Raw genomic sequence first — 17,221 nt, 5'->3', positions numbered from 1 at the left:
AGCAGGTTGGCCACAGCATCCCTTGAAGATTATCTACTAAGTCATAGAGGGCTTGTGACTTTCACTGGCACCCACACTGACAAAATGACAGATCCTTGAGAGAATCCAACCAGCTGTTCATGCACAATGTGATCCTTGCCTGGTTGGGGAAAACACAAGAGGCATCCAGTCTGATAAGAGGGCTATTGGCAACAAAAGGCAGTTTTTCTGCTTTCTGCATTCTTCTGCCCATCTTGGGTTGTGGTTAGTCTATATGGCGTTTGTTCCCCCATAAGCAAAACCCAATATATGAAAATCCACATTTGTAAACAAAATAAACAGAGCCCCCTTATGCTATCTATCTTCCCTCAGGCATTTTAAATGATTTGAATTTCAAAAATCTAATTTTACATCTTTTCAGGCACACGTCTTAAAAATAAAGCATACCTGCAGTGTAAAACCTTAATTTGAGTTTGCTTATTAAAGCTATTTTGATTTCTCAGGTATGGTCAGTCTGTCTGAGCTTTTTTGAGAGTAATATTTATCCGAATCTCATTGCACTAACCAGATTAAAGAGTCTGCCAGTCTCCCTTTCATGATGTTTTAGCTCAAAATGTTTCAGCTGTTTTAGCTCAAAATGGCTACAAAGATTCCATTTTGGAAACTAAAGATTTGTTGTAAAGGGGCTCGTACATACACGATACTCAAAGTCAAATAAGATGCAATTCACTTCCCTTTGTGAAAGCTGAGAAATTCATAAAACAGGCCACCCGCTTCAAACAGAGCTCCCCCAGCATTAAAGGAGGTCTCTCCAAGTTAAGTTTTGATAATATTTACATTTAAATTTTATTAAATTTTTTTTAAACTTTACTAAATTTTATTTAAATTCATACTGAGTTAGAGAATTAGCATCCCACTTTAGAAAGGTACTACATAATAGTAGTAATAAATCCTACTTCTCACATTTTTTACCCAGCAACACAAGTACTGATAATTTTTACAGAAATAGTTTTCTCATTTGTACTACTGAGGAAAAGGAGACTCCCAGAAGTCCTAAGGCCAAGCTGCTCAGACCATCTGTTCATATATGAAATATAATGAAAAAAATAGTCCAGAGTTCAACATTTAAAGGCAGTTAAGAAAACTTTTGCACTGAAGAGTTTCTACCACATAGAAATGCCTGCTGGTTTTTAAATGCTAATTTATTAGTTACATTTTAATTAAATATTCTTCCCTCCCATATATACTTAGGCAGGCAATATACATTTTCTGTACACCAGGATATTTTTTAAACCTATGAACCAGAGTTTTATAACTTAAGGGATGGAATTATTAAGGGTCTGAAAGCTCTTTCTTAAGCTTACTCAAGTTTTCATCACCAATAATAGACCTAAATACAGACCAAAAGCTGGAAGGAACCTTACCTGTCATCTAGCAAAAGGAAATTGAGGACCAGAGATTCAGTGACTTGCCCAAGGTCACACAGAGGAAGTTAAGACCTAAGTCCAAATCCTGTTCGATTTTCTACCCAGTAGACCATGCTGCCTTCTCCCGCCCCTGCCACATATCACCACATCCTTAAGATAGCAATGCTATACTTGAGTTTTACTGATTCTACTTTTATGTTGTTCTACTACAGAAGAAAAATTTGTTTACAGTCTTAGAAAATGGCCAAAACACACTTCTAAGCTTATGTTCTAAAATAACACAATCTTTCCATAATAAATGAAAAAGGAGGCCATTAAAACCTAAATTTAACTTATTTTATTAAAATAAGATAAATCACTAGAACCATGGCTTACAATAAATTCATTTTCTCAGGAGCAATAAAAACAAAAACCCAAACCATCAAGAAAAACTGTATATATTCAGTTTCCTTGTTATACGAGGTATGACTGTAAAGCGACATGACAAATGGCCAGATATAAATGAAAGATCAATCCTTTTAAACTCATACCTCATATAGTGCATCTCCTGGAAGACAGCTTCAAATTGGTAAGTCACTCTGCTTGCTGAGAGTGGAGAAATATATTGAGAGGAGCATAGCAATTCCTCATTCAAAACACCGTCATTCCACAACTGGATATCTCATTGGGTGCAAGAAAGAAGTCTGTTAAGTACCAAGGTATCACTCCTTAGGTCAATAATTGCAGCAAGGCTGTATGTATGGCCCCCATTTGAGAACAGTTTATTCCTTCGCATGATTGTTTTCTATGTGCAAAACTATCTGGTAACTTGCCATCTTTTAAAGGAATTAAAATTCCTTGGCGTGATTAACACTCATTGTAGCAACGTGTGTCCAGAATTCATTATCCCCTTTTCTCTGGAGCTGGACTGCTGTCTTTGTCCGGAAACATCCTCTAGGACTGGAACTTTTCAGGATCCCCCACAAAGAATTTTAAAAATACTAATTGATAAAAATACTAATTGATCCAACAAAAATGATCAAGAGAAAATATTGCCAAATAAAACACAGCCACCTCTGTAGAGGAAAATAAGGCTCAAGGGCATCTATTTTTTAAAAACTCTGGCTTGTATTGCATCTTGTCTGTTAGTTATTGGTAAAATGACACCATTATGACACATGACACAAAATGAGTGGAAAACATCTCACTGGGCAAACAAATAGTAGAAAAAGGCAACATGGAGTGATGTCCCTGTAGTACTTGAATTGTAGAAATCTGTAGCAGCTTTTTCTGAAGAAAAAAAAAAACTCATCCATTAAGGTAAGAAAAGCAGAACTTTGGGGATTTCCTGTTGGGGATGATGGTGCAAGATAACACCTAGAAAACTGGGAGTCTCGTGGATGTCAATGTGCATGAGTTTATGTCCTCTGTGTGGGCTGCACGGTGCAGAGATGGTTCAGAAGCACTGCGGTTGATTTTCGGTAAAGAATGTTGTAGTAACTCAATGGAAGATAGTATCTGAAAAGAGGCAGCAAGAGGGGCAGATTTCAGACTTCATTCAAAATGACATAAAACCAATACATAAGCATCCAGAACACACCCCCTCTCCAGCCTAAAGGAGAGGTGAGACCAGAGAATCTCTACAATTCAGGATGGCTGACTAATAGGGAGGAAAGACGAGGGAGGTCCTTTCCAATCTCTCATTTTCTGGGGGTCAACCCTTGGGCCCTACAGCAGGCTTAATAGACATAAACCCAAGTGGTACTCAAGCCTCTGAGGAGTTCACACCTGTGGAAAAAGAGGTCTTTCTTCCTTAACTTTCTTCACACAGTCTGCTACAAGCCTCTTCATGGCTTTGGGGCAGTTCTTGTATAGCTTACTGAGATCTGGAGATGCATACCCTCGACCAACCATAAATATAATCTAAATGAAGAAAAGATAGGAAAGTGTTATTGCACCAGGTTACCTTTTATTTCATGAAATATGGGCTGCCATCTCAAGTCAACTGTTTGAATAGACTTTACTACTGTGCACTCACCTGATCTCGGTTGTTGATATGTGAATATGGTAGCTCCCCTGTCATCAGTTCATACAGCACAATGCCATAGGAATAGACATCTGACTGAAAGCTGAACGGATTATTGTCCTGCATGCGGATAACTTCTGGAGCCTGAAAAAGTATCAATCACTTTCTATAAACATTATGTGGGGAGGGCTGAGGGACTAGATTATGTTAGAAACCATTTCTGCTTTAAAATATCCAGAAAATAGACTTAGTTTCCACAAATTATGAGAGAAGGCTGAAGGTGTGCTTTTCTAGACTCCCTTACCAATAGGAGCTATCTTGGGGGAGGGAGGGCGTGGGGAAGTAGGGTAGGGAATAATAACAGTGTTTACTCACTCATACTTGGGAGAATAGATGCACGGATAGAAAGCCAGATAGGGAAGCTGGGAGAATGGATACCAGGAGTTCATGGATAATGTGCATCTTCCAAGAGGCTCCACCCCCACCCACAGAGGATAAGTGTTATTTGTCGCAAAAAAAGTAGAATTAAAAGGCTTTATTTCTTCTATAAAGTGCTTGATTTAATATGTGCCTTAAACTATGATATTTAGGGCTAGGAGCTCACATTTGATTATGAATAAGAAAGCTAAATTTAAATGTAGATTATTTCCTTACCATCCAGAGAACGGAACCTGTTGGCTGTTCCACTTGTTGAGAACCACTCCATCTAGATTTTACTGTCGCCAAACCAAAGTCTCCTATTTTCACTGTCAGACCTTCATGAAGAAATATATCTAATAATGTGTTAAGGAATCCATTAAAAAAAATCACAAAACTTGAACTGAACCATAGGGTGTAGTAATCTGCCCAGTGCATAATAAATCCCCCACTATGATCTCTCCAAGTAATTCAGACTTCTTAGAATACTTTCAATAAGGAATTCACTGCCTTACTGAGGAGCCCACTCCCTTACACTAAATGAAATCTCTACTAGCTGACCCTAATTTTGCTCTCTGGAGCCAAGCAAATTAGGTTTAACTCCTATTTCTTTTTGTCACTTATGATTTTCCTGTTTTTAAAGCTAGTTCATTTGCTCTGTCTCAGTTTGTATCATATAAACAGGCAGTCTTAAACACATTTGCTGCTGAGTTGTGTCTGACTCTTTGTGACTCCATTTGGGGTTTTCTTGGCAAAGATACTGGAGTGGTTTGCCACTTCCTTCTCCAGCTCATTTTACAGATGAGGAAACTGAGGCAAACAGGGTTAAGTGACTTGCCCTGGATCACACAGGTAGTAAATGGCTGAGGCCAGATTTGAACTCAGGAGGAAGCTTCCTGACTCCCGGCCTGGCACTCTCCACTGCACCACCTAGCTTTCCTAAACACACAATACACATAATTTGTACGTATATTTTTCTACAACTAATGCTGTAGCTGAAGTATGAAGTTGATCTGGGGTTCTAAAAAGTGATGTGAGTGGAGGGAGGGCAGGTTACTATGGGCCTCAGTGGTGGTGTTGTCTAGTTTAGTTTGGAGAAGCTCATTACCAGGTTGGCCACAGAGTGTAGAATTTTTTTCTTTTGCTTTATCATCTCCAGAAAACTATGTACTACATTAGAGGACTGAAACTATGAAATTGTACAAGGAGTACCAATAAAAACTACGTTCCTTAACTATTCTCCTCAATGTGAGTTTTGGAAAGCCCTTCTTCAACATACCCTGGACATCCTACCTTCCTGCCTTTGCATCCCTTTCCACCTCACGACACCCATCCTCACCCTACAAGTCTCATCTTCTGAAAAACTCCATAGGTGATTCAATTCAAGCCTCCAAGCCATACTATGCCTAAGGCAGGAAGTTTATTAGTGGCCTGCCACAGTGAGCCATCCTTGCTTGGTCTTTGTAGCATTGTTGTTATGAGAGAGATCCATGGCTTCTCTGTGTGTCCTTTCCCTGCCCTCTAGATCTTCTCTCCTGATTCTTTAGAGATAATGTTGGGCCACGATTCAGAGACGTGGCAGAAGAGTGGTATTTCTATCTGATACGTTTCAGGGAATAGTGTGAGGTCATGCTGTTAAGATTTCCCAAATGCAATGCTCTCATGTACTCCATCCAATTCTGGTGCCATCATAGTGGCCATTATCTCTACTGTATGAGATGGATGTAATGATGGATCAGCTCAATAAGCTGTCTGGCCAAATTCAGATTAGAGTCTGGAAGGGATGAATTCATGCACCTGACTCTTCCTGGAGGAATTTGTAGGCTAAGCTTTTTTGAGTAGGTGTGGGTCTCAATAAGGAGGCTCTGTTATTTCCCAGGGCTTGATAGAATTCCTGAGTCATCTGTAAACAGGAGTGACCTGAAGGAGCTCAACTGCCAAACACCTTTGGTGAATCTAACTGTTTTCTGCCTTGCTTCATTCATACTGATGATCAGAGAACACAACTTTCTCTTGTTACTTCTATCAAGGAACCTCCTATGTTCTTAACATATTCACAAGATACACAAAATCGGAAGAAAGTCCTTAAGTTAAGGCTGCATTTGATCTACCAAATCAAGTGCTTTAAAAAAAGAAACAGCACCTGTACTTCACTCTATCAGATATACACCAGATGTGTCAAACCCTCCCAAGTGCAAATGTAACTGCGAAATACTGAACAAATAAAAATACAATATGGATAACATTACAATTTAAAACCATCAAGATGAGGCCTTCAGGGATCCTTATGTCCAGATTAGTGGCCTCATTTCCATTCGAATTTGAGTACTGCTGTAACTGTGTGAATGAGAACTACTGGAGACTAGTTTATGAAAATATACTCAACAAAGTACAAAAAAAACATAAAAAGGCCAAAGTGTTAAACACATTCTTAAAAACCTTTAGACCCTTAACAGCCCATAATCTGATAAAAATAGTAATGTAGGAAGGAAAAGAGACAGGCTTACAGTGATATCCTGAAGAATGAATGGATCAAAAAGGAAAACAAAGAATTACAAATACGTCAAAGAGAATAATAACACAACATGCTGACATTTTTTGGACACAGCTGAAAGGAATTCTTAGGGGAATAATAGATTTGAAAACATCAGGTTTACATAGTCACTATTTGTCAGGTCTTACTGACTCTGGCTCTTTATCTATTATGTCATGGTTGGCTGTCCTTTGAAAATATATTAAGTAGGGACAGCTAGATGGTGCAGTGAATAGAGCACCGGCACTGGAGTCTGGAGGACCTGAGTTCAAATCCAGCTTCAGACACTTGATACTGACTAGCTGTGTGACCTTGGGCAAGTTCACTTAACCCCAACTGCCCTGCCTTTCCCCCTCTGAAAAAAAATATACATTAAGTAGAAAAAGGAAGATTAATGAACTGAAGATGCATTTTTAAAAAATTATTTATCCAACTAACCTAAAAGAAGCCCAAAGAAATGATACATTTTGAAAATTAGAGAAAGAAAAAATAGAAAACAAAAAAGATTTCTAGTGCCTTTACCTAACAAAACTGATAAACTTTCAGCTAACTTGATTTTAAAAAGAAAAAGAAAATTACCAAAATAAAAAATTAACAATGTGAATTCACAACAGAACAAAAAGAATTATCAAGGTCTACTAAATAAAATTATGTACTAACAAAACCAGGAATTTAAGGGAAATAATTACCTAGAGCAATTTTTTTTAATGTTCAAATTAACAGACTGTGATATAGAGATGTTAAACAAGGAAGTCTCAAAAAAGTAAAAACTGAGTAAGCCATAAAGGAAAAAAAAAAAGCCTTAGCTCAGGTGGATCTTAATAGGTGAATTCTAGCAAATATAAAAAGCAATTAATACCTATGTGACAAACTATTCTGAATAAGTGAGAAAGAAATGACTTTACAAAATTCCTTTCACAAGTAAAATATTATGCTAATACCTAAACCAGAGAAAAATAAAGCAAAGGGGAGAAAAACACAACCAAAAGTTTTTAATTGAGGGAAAAAAATCTTTGTATCAACTATGTCTGATAAATCTATAAATATCCAAGATAAATAGGTAGCTTTAACCCAAATATATAATACCAAAAGCCATTCCCCAAAAGATAACTGGTCAAAACCTGTGAGCAAACTTCTCAAAAGAATTTCAATATATTAACAAGCAAATGAAAGATTGCTCTAAATCACTAATAAGGAAAATGCAAATTGAAACAACTGAGATTTCACTTCACATCCAGAAAACTGGCAAAAAATGGGAAAAGATGGAAATAGATAATGGTGGAGGTGGTGTGGGAAGTGAGGCACACTAACAGACTGGTCATATGAGCTATAAATTTGTCCATTCATTCTGGAAAAGCTATTTGGAATTATGATAAAAAGTGATAAAAATTTCCATGCCCTTTCATCCAGAGACCACACTACTAGAAATAAAATACAGAAAGGTCCTGCATACACCAAAGTATATGAACAGCACTTTTGTGTGGCCAAAGAACGGAAGACAAAGGAATGCAGAATGAATAAACCAGGAATACAATCTGCACAGTGCTAACAACAGAGATGGAAAGAACAACAACATGAATCTGCAAGCTCTGCCATGGGAGCCACTGGGTTTGTTCCCAAAAAAGAAATCAGAAGATGTGCCTCCTCACCTTTACCGGAGACAGGGAGGAGCGGGACAGATGCTGTCAAGCACAGGCTGATGGGTCAACTGCTGATGCAGAGCTGGCTTTTTAAACAAAGAAAAGGCAGTCTGACTAGGGAGTGAAGTGGTAATAGATTTTGAAATTAATGTGGTATAAAAACAAAAAACATCAATAAAACTCTTTAAAAATACACTTACAAATTCCGTAAAAACTTCTGCAAACGAGAAAAAAATTTACCTATTCCTTTCTCATTTTCAAAGACCCTCAAAAAGTGGGTACATAATTTATATATTTTTTTCCCAATTATCAAGCATTTCCCCCCATCCTACCTCCCCTGCTCCCTACCAGGCAAAAAATAAAACCCTTCTAACAAAAAAAAAAAGCAGCCAAGGAAAAAATAATCCCATATTAGCTATATCCAAAAATGCATCTTATTCTGCATCTTGGACTATCATTTGTCAAAATAGGGGTTATCGGTGCCCTTGTTCTTTTCTGCTCACTTCCCACTGCTTTATCACATCACAGGATCACATAAGATTCAGCAGCTGTACTGTAGGAATGTGATATTCCAAAGGATAAAAGATAAAAGCTTATGACCAGGAATAACTTACCATGGAGAACTGAGCATAATCTTACTGGGGAAAAACTGAGCTTAAACCAAACAGAGGCCCTCTGAGCGTCCCTTCACGAGAGACCAGAAGTCCAAGAGTCGGGGAATGTAAAAATACAGACACGAGTGAGCAACAAGAAGAGACTACACAAAGAGCAACTGTGTATGGTCTTTTGGGGGGCAACTGGGGTTAAGTGACTTGCCCAAGGTCACACGGCTAGTTTTTTGTGTGTGGGTGTTAAGTGTCTGAGGCTGGAACCGAACTCGGGTCCTCCTGCCTCCAGGGCCAGCGCTTTTACTCACTGCGCCACCTAGCTGCCCCAACTGTGTATGTTCTAAAAGAAGGAGATGACATAAGGGTCTCCTCAGAACCCTCATGTCATCAGAGAGCAGAGATGGAGTTAAATCAAACCAAAGGCTTGGCCAGGCATAGCAACGATGTCCTAAAAAACCAATTCCATTGTAGACTAGACTGAACGTACACTGACCCTAAGTTACATTTTGGAAATTGCTATTTTTAGCTGAATCCACGATACCATCTTTTTTGGGGGAAGAGGGTGTCATTTGTGTCTTTCTTCCAAAAGTACAGAATGTAAAAGTTAAAAAGTACTTGAACTATGCAGGACTTACTATCTTCAAATGGCATCTTTGTTATATTTTTCCCATTGGAAGACTTTGAGAATTCATGGTAATTTCTATTGGATAGGCCTATTTTAGGCCTGGCTTTTTAGGGTAGCAAAAGCAGTTCCTTGGAAGTCCTTCAGATTTTTCATGGAGGAGAAGAATTTGTATAACTCCTGAGCCTTATCTTCCAATGGATTCCCAAAATACTTCCAACTTTTTTCTCAAACACCTTCATTTTATTTGCTCTATTACATGAAATAATTTTCATTTTATTTGTACAAAAATCATATTCTGTATAATGAATCCTATGCTCCAACAAAAATGGATGGTTACCCATCCTGCACTTTCTGACCTCCATACTTTTGCTCATGCTGTCCTGTTCTTTGGAATATTCTCCCAATGTTTAAAACTCAGATTAAATGCCATTTCCTCCAAGAAGATTTCTGTGATCCCTCCAGTGAAGACATGATCTTCCTACCTTGGGCTTTAAATAAAAACAGAGCCCAATGCAGTTAATATTTCAGATGTTTATAATCTCTTGTGTTGTCTCTACCTGTAAGATTTTAGGCTCCATGAAAACAGGAAATGTTTGATCTTTACATCTTCCCTGGTGCCTAGTGAAGTACTCTATACACAGACAGCCCTTAATAAATGTCCACTAAATTAAAATAAATGAAACTCATGGGTTACTTAAACAGAAACAAAGCAGATGCCTGTAAGGAAACGGCTAAACAAACTGCTGTACCAGAAATGTTATGAATATTAGTGGATGTAATGACAAGATAGAATCATGACAAAATTTACATATGACCTTTTTTGGTGTAGCTAGAGGGCACTATGGTGCACAGAGCACTGGGCTTGGGAGTCAGGAATACCTGAGTTCCAATCTAGCCTCAGACACTAGCTCTGTGACCCTAGGCAAGTCACCTGACCCCTGTTTTCCTTGGTTTCCTCATCTGTAAAATGGGGATAATAGTACCTACCTACCAGGATTGTTGTGAGGATCAAATGAGACAGTATTTGTAAAGGGCTTAGCACAGCATCTGGAACACAGCACTATACAAAATGCTAGCTATCATCATAATCATCGCTATTATTATTATTATTATCATCACATGAACAGATACCAAAGGAAGTAAGCAGATCCAGGAAAACAATATACACAACTATAATAATGTAACATAAAACACAATAACAAAGCAACTGAAATTGAATGCCATGAAATGATAATGACCAAGCTTGACCCTAAAGAAGAGAAAGGAGAAGCTCCCTTCCCTTGCTCCTTTGCAGATGTACAGAGACCTTATGGGAGATACTAACCATCATGTAACACTTTTTCTGCTATATGGTTTAGTTTTGCAGAACCTTGTTTCCCACTACACAAAGGGATGTTAAAACAATATAACAGTAAAAATTCATTTTAAAAAATTAAAATGATCAAGGTTAGCCAGAAAGAGATGAGAAAGCATCACCTGATTCTTTTTGGAAGTGGGGACCTATGAATGTGGAAGACACAGGATTTTCTGGATGTACTGGTGGTTTGCTATTTCTTTTTTTTTTAATAAGGCATGGTTCTATGGGGCTATGTATGCCAAATGTAGGTGATTTAAAAACAAGATATCAATAAAATATATATTTAAAAAATTAAAAGCAACCATGATGAGAAAGTGATGTTTTATAGACTAATTCTATGGCAAATCTACATGAAGAACTAAGACGACAAATGTCTGGCCTTATATTGCATAGTCATTCCTCAGTTGTATGAAGACGACTTCTAGCTCCATGGAGAAATGACAAAGTATACTTGGATCTTCTTCCTTTTTTTTTTTTGCTTTTTGGAGGGTAATTGGGGTTAAGTGACTTACCCAAGGTCACACAGCTAGTTTTTTTGTGTTAAATGTCTGAGGCCTGATTTGAACTCAGGTCCTCCTGACATCAGAGCCAGAGCTCTATTCACTGTGCCACCTAGCCACCTCTACTTGGATCTTCTTAATCACAGAACCTTCCATAATTAATCACATGAAACTACATAATTAAAGGATACTATTTGATTTCATGTCTCTGTGGATGATGTTCTTTGCATGTAAATAACTGTAAAAGAAAAAAAAAGCTTGTAAAAATATGTTCATCCTACATGTGGTACAGAATCAGGTGGCATTTCCAGATTACCGCAGAAAGCAAAAGCTCCAAAGTGCAAACAAGGAAGCAGGGTCGTTGTATCTCTGAAGTGACTTTACAAGGAGGTCTTTCCGAGGCTTCAATAACCCAATTAATTCACTTAGGGTTTGCGACATCCCCATCTGGCACCAAATGGTGTCAGAGTACAGTTCTAGGGTAAAGAACTGGTCAGCACAGCAAGGTCATTGAAACATTAAGCCAGGCAGCAAAAGACGGTTGGAGTGCCAAAGGACCTGAAGGGCCATCTTCTTTTATTCACCATAATGCCCAGAGATGATGGATATTTCTATCTACTTGGTCAGGAAATTCTTTATTGTATAATGGACATCAAAAAGAATCCCAAACCCAAAGTCTCACCACTACAGTTTCTCCAAAATAAAAACAAGCAATAAAAAAGCAGAGTTTTATCTAGCTTCACTATAGAAGATCATGCCATAATCCTAGGATGATCACAGATCTAGAACATTGAGGCTTAACTCAAGGGTCAATTCAATCCCCTCATTTTAAGAATGAGAAAACTGAAGTCCAAGGATGGTCAACATGTAAGGCCAATGTCACTGAGACGTTGTGTGTCTGTTTTCCTGTGGGGAGCCAATCAAACATATGTTGCTGCCTCAACAAACACTTGGTCTGTTCTAAAAACCACCCTAGTGGATTTCTCTCTTCCAACTTGGAGCTTCTCTGCCTTTTCTTGTTTGGTAACAATTTCCTTATGTATGTTTCCATACCTCAGAAATGCCCAAAGTTTTTTTATCTTTCTGGACAAAATTATCATTACAGTCAACTGTGACCAAAGCATGACTAACTAAACCTGCTCTTAGGGTCCAGCAGACCTTTTGCCCTGAACTAGGAAAGGGGAGATACTGCTGGGTGAAAGGCTCAACTTGGAATCAGGACTGAACCCAGGCTCCAAAGCCTACAAGGCACTGGGCGAGTCCCTCCACCCTTCTAAGCAAACCTTTACAGTCAAGACAGCACATATTCTGCTGCCCCCAGGGCTGTCATGAGGAGAACCCGCTCTAAGGCTTGTGACAAGCTACAGAAATAGGGAGTTTCTGTCATCACTGACCACAGGGGCCAAAAAAAACTCAAGCAGCCTTCCTCAGCACCCATGTAGTGGGAGCACTGGGCTTCCCAAAAGCCCCCCTCAGAGAGTCTTTCTGACAGCCAGGGGTAGAATAAGGCACAGCGACTGGGTGAGAGTGTTGGAAAACATATCAATGATGGGGGATGCTAATCTCTGGAGGTTTCATTTGCTGTAACTTATTTTAACCTTGAGGCTGGTTTTCAGCCTATTCACACAAAGTCCTTAGATACAGATTTTATTTGTACATATTACATGTAACATATAAGTAAACTCTAAGCATTAATACATATTAAATGTTTTTTCAAAAACAGGAATATTTTGAATAAGTCAATATTTAGTCTCCTAAAGCACTTACTCCATCCCTTGTGCTGTCTGCCGGGCAATGTCGATAAGCTGGAACATCTGAAATTTGGTCTCCTGGACATGGAGGTGTTTATAAAGACTGCTCCCCTCACACCACTGTGTCACAATTGCCAGGTTATCTTTAGTCATATAGCCCATGAACAACAGAATGTTAACATGCCTGGTTTTTCTGAAGAAAAATAGAGGAAAAAAATTCCCATTATCTTTATGAAGGTAACATCAAAACAAAGGAGATTATTGACAGACTTTAGGGAATACAAAGCCACAGTATCAAAGCGGTTGAGGCAGGGTAGTCTAATTAGAAAGCTTCACCCTAAGAATCATCTCTCTGCCTAATGACCTCTCTGACCTTGGGCAAATCAGTGAAGCTCTCTAGGTTTCTCATTCCTGATGTGTAAAATGAAAGATAGGACATTTCAACATTTACTACAAGGGGTACAGGGATAAAAACAACACAGTCCTTACCCCCAAAGAGCTCTGTGTTCACTGGAGGGAAGGGGAAAGCATCCATTTATACTCCTGCTGGACTGTGTAGATCACAGCAGGGTGCAGTTGGGGGAGAGGAGAAGGGTGTGGCCAAGGTAAGTGTAAGAGGAGAGGCAGTCTGGGGGACAGGGGCCAGAAAGGCTTCTCAACAGACCTCTGACGGGGCCTAAGTTTGAACTACTGTAAGGAAGTACTGTGTACTCACTAAAACAATTAACCTGTGGAACATTTTCACAGAACGAATCACACACATTTGGCAGAAGGGTCTCTGAAACGAGACAACAGAACTTCTCTGCTCACCTTAAGACGGCCACTTCGTTCCTGAAAGCCTGAAACTGTTCTGGGGTTGGATCAATGACCTTTAATATCTTCACAGCAACGTCTCCTGCAAATTAACTTAAAGTCAACACGACAAAAAGGAATGCTTTTTACTTCACGTTGTCATCCACGTGACAGAGCAGGGAACTTCCATCTACGGAGGCGGTCACCACAATACAGGCTCTGCTACAGATGGTTCTTGTGAGTGATTTTCTTAAGTCTCATTTCTGATTGTGTGGCCCTCTTCACTCCATAAATACCAACAGCTTCCTACCATTTCCAAGACCCAGTGTGAAATCCCTGTTTGGCGTCTGAAGCCTTGCATCACTTGGCCCCTCCCCACCCAATCACACTTAGCTCATCTTCACACGCTCCACTCACTCACTCACTTCCTTCGGTAGGAAGCCTTTCTCCTCTTAGATGGCCTTCTTTCCATTCACTGTCTCTTCTATGTGTCTAGTCGTTCGCTTGTTTGAGGGCAGGGGATATGCTTTTGTCTCTCTTTGTATTCTTGGCACTTCTACAGTGCTTCCCACATAGTAAGCACTAAATAACGCTTTGTCCTTCTCCTCTTAAGGTGCATTCCTCTTTCTCTGTGTGCCCTTCTTGAACTCTCCACCAACCACCCAACCATTCCTCAGGGTCTGTGAGCTCCCAGAGTACTGTTACTGATGTACACACTGCTAATCTTATATGATTGGGGGGAGGGAGCAGTGTCCTGTTTCCCCTACTATATTAAGCTTTGCAAGGACAGAAAAAGTCAAACATCTTTATACCCCTTGCATAGTTCTGAGTACACAGTAAGTCACCTGCCATCATACACTGTGTATTTATAAGTGCAATGCAAATATGTGTTCTTTGTGGATACACTGGGGTGGGGAGAGAGGGAAGCCTTTGGAAAACTTTAAGGCCTTTCAGCTCATGGGAACTTTTATGTTTTGAAGAAACCAACATTTTACATTCCTTTTGGGACAGCAAAGTTTTGTGTCTAAAGAATTTCTTCATTAAATATAGTCAAATTCCCCTAAAAAGGAAAACGTCCTTAAAAAATGATAAAAAGTAGTAGCAACTGCTTTTTTACAAATGGTACAAACTAAAATTTGCAAAGTCACGATTCAAAGCTCTCTGAAATTAATCTGAGTCAACTAGTCAATAAATACTTCCTTAATACCTATTATAGGCAAGACTTTGTTCTTGGAGCTGCTGTTTTCCATTTTCATAACCCAAGAAGGAAGAATGAAATTGGCATAAGAAACAGTCAATTATTTCATACATGTAAAGTACTTGCAGAATCCTTGGGTTGCTGCAAAAGTCTACTGTTCTGTTTGTCTTAATCCTGGAATCTAATTCTTGTTATTTTTTAAAAATTCAATTCCATTTTATTTTCAGTACCAAATTCTCTCCCTCCCCCACTGAGAAGGCAAAAAAACGAAGCCTTGAGTCAAATGCTAGAAGCATTCCCTATTAGTACATGGGATCACTAGAAAGCCCAGTGGGCATGGAGTTAAAAGTTGGGCACAGGAGACCTGCCTCTGGCTATGTACCCACAAAAAGTCTCTTCATTTCCCTGAGCTTGTTCACTGTCCCAGAAAACAGGGCCAATAACTACTGTTCTGAGTGCCCCAGTTTTCTTGTAAGGAAAATATGTGTACATGTACAAATGTGAGGTGATGTTATTACTTGTTAATAAAAATAATAGCAGCCAGAGTAAAACTGAACAAGAGCTTTCCCCTTTATCATTTTAAAAGTCATAAAATCTTCCCCCTCTACGAAAGTGCACCCATGTTTACTATGGTCCTGGAGACCTTGGGCTAGGACAGTGAGCTAAGGCCCTGGCAGCTCCTACCACCTGAAAAGGCCTAAAGTATCGACTCTGCCTCTGAAGAGCAGTAAGATGAGGGCAGCTAAGTCTGGAGAAGGTCACTGCCAGAATGGCACCCACTTTGGAGAAGGGTCGGAGGGGAACACAACTCATGAAGCATGCCTCCTAAAGTGTAGGAAGATTTGAAGCTGGGCTGGGCAAAGGAAAACACAGTGAAACCACCCAACCCCGAAGTCTCAACATAAAGAACACTCTCCCAGCTCCTTTGGAGGTCTTTTTAATTCTCACAACAAATACACAAGTTACAAGCCTAGCTTAGCCATACAGCTCCTTGTCCCTCATATTAACAGACTCCTGCATTCTCAGCATCATCTCCTAAAATTGTACTGAATACTCGCCTCAGCAGGATGTAGCAGAAGCCCCATTTGTGCTTTTGGCATCATAAATACAGCAAGTTTAATGGAATTTAAAAAAATATTTGTGTAAGATAGTTCATAAAGTGATTAATTATTCATTATGAAAACTAAATCTTATTAGATTTAAGACTTACACTGGACCACTATTTAATAGTATGGTCACCTATTACTGGAATCTAATACCATACAAATAAGTTATGATTTCTTACTATTGGTTATCAGACTTTTAAACAAGGATACTGGGGTGAATTTAAGCTTGTATTTATATTTTGTCTTTGGTCTCATTATTCCAATTGGAATTTGAAATTTAAATTTAAATTACAGTTGAACATTTCACTTATCTGGAATAGGTGGAATGAAGGTGCTTTTCCAAATTTTCCAGATTACTGAAATTGACCCCCTTTTAGGAGCAAAGCTTATTTTACTTTTTTCAGATGGATACTAATCTAAAATGTAGCCCTTCCCTGCATTCTTATGCACAGCACATTGAACCCAATATAGCCTTTTTATAATGACTTATAGCCATTACTCTGAACAACAATTCTCATCAAAAAAATGTTTTTCACCTCAAAGTAAAATCTGAAAATTATATCCTCTGTACATCTGTCAGTTAGAGGCAATGAACCTCCACCATGACACATGTAACTGGAAAATACAAAATCAGCTTTTATCTGCCCTTGATGTTAGACCTTTAAGGCTTTGGAAATATGAACATTTACAAAAGGATGGTTGTTTTTAATGTCCCTGTCCCATCTCCCGTTTTCAAATGCTGTTAGAGGGTGCTGCCTGCTCCACCTGCTCCTAGGGAAGGTAACTACTGTGTAAAAATCTAAATTTGGCACCGAATTCTGTGTCTGACCTCCTTAGCCTTTCTTTTATAATATTCCCACAGGCTAAAAACACAGTTTCAAAGGAATGAAATTTGAAATAAACAGCTTGGTTCATACTCACCGTGCCATTTACCCTTGTACACTGTCCCAAATGAACCCGATCCTATTCTGGTTGATAGCATGACTTCACTGGCTTCTATTTCCCAGTAATAACTTGAATCTCTCTGTCCACGTGGCCTCTGCAACAAGTAAATATGTCAGAATATAACATGGGCAAATAAACCCACAGATGACCACCAGCATACATCTTGTTTCTGAACACTAGTGTGCAAAAACAAATGTCAAACACTGAAATTTAAGTCTCCCCAACATACATTATAAAAGCCTTCAAATTAAACTGCTGGCTTTCTCTTTTATAGTCTGTGCTCAGACACCTGTACTCAATTCTGGCTTCCTCCCCTTCCTACCATAACCCTGGCCTCG

General features: G+C 38.9%; 1 protein-coding gene across 6 annotated transcripts in view; it reads right to left on the bottom strand.

Annotated features, from left to right (window-relative positions):
• Nucleotides 1-1,728: 1,728 nt before the first annotated feature.
• Nucleotides 1,729-17,221, bottom strand: part of RAF1 (Raf-1 proto-oncogene, serine/threonine kinase) — a 101,644-nt gene continuing 86,151 nt past the window's right edge. For all 6 annotated transcript variants that reach the window (XM_069083900.1, XM_069083899.1, XM_069083904.1 and 3 more), the window contains 8 exons: nt 16,860-16,977; nt 13,653-13,737; nt 12,859-13,035; nt 11,283-11,329; nt 4,066-4,184; nt 3,424-3,555; nt 3,174-3,308; nt 1,729-2,903 (listed from right to left, as the gene is read on the bottom strand). In XM_069083900.1, the coding sequence (XP_068940001.1) occupies nt 2,763-2,903; nt 3,174-3,308; nt 3,424-3,555; nt 4,066-4,184; nt 11,283-11,329; nt 12,859-13,035; nt 13,653-13,737; nt 16,860-16,977 (954 nt within the window). In that variant the 3' untranslated portion in view covers nt 1,729-2,762. The remainder of the gene's footprint in view (nt 2,904-3,173; nt 3,309-3,423; nt 3,556-4,065; nt 4,185-11,282; nt 11,330-12,858; nt 13,036-13,652; nt 13,738-16,859; nt 16,978-17,221) is intronic.

The sequence above is a fragment of the Petaurus breviceps genome, unplaced genomic scaffold, assembly GCF_028583685.1.
Source record: "Petaurus breviceps papuanus isolate PSGF00001 unplaced genomic scaffold, PetGlider_PUasm1.0 174, whole genome shotgun sequence".
NCBI classification, from domain to species: Eukaryota; Metazoa; Chordata; class Mammalia; order Diprotodontia; family Petauridae; genus Petaurus; species Petaurus breviceps.
Note: the sequence above shows the minus strand (reverse complement) of the source record. Positions and strands in the feature narration are given on the sequence as shown.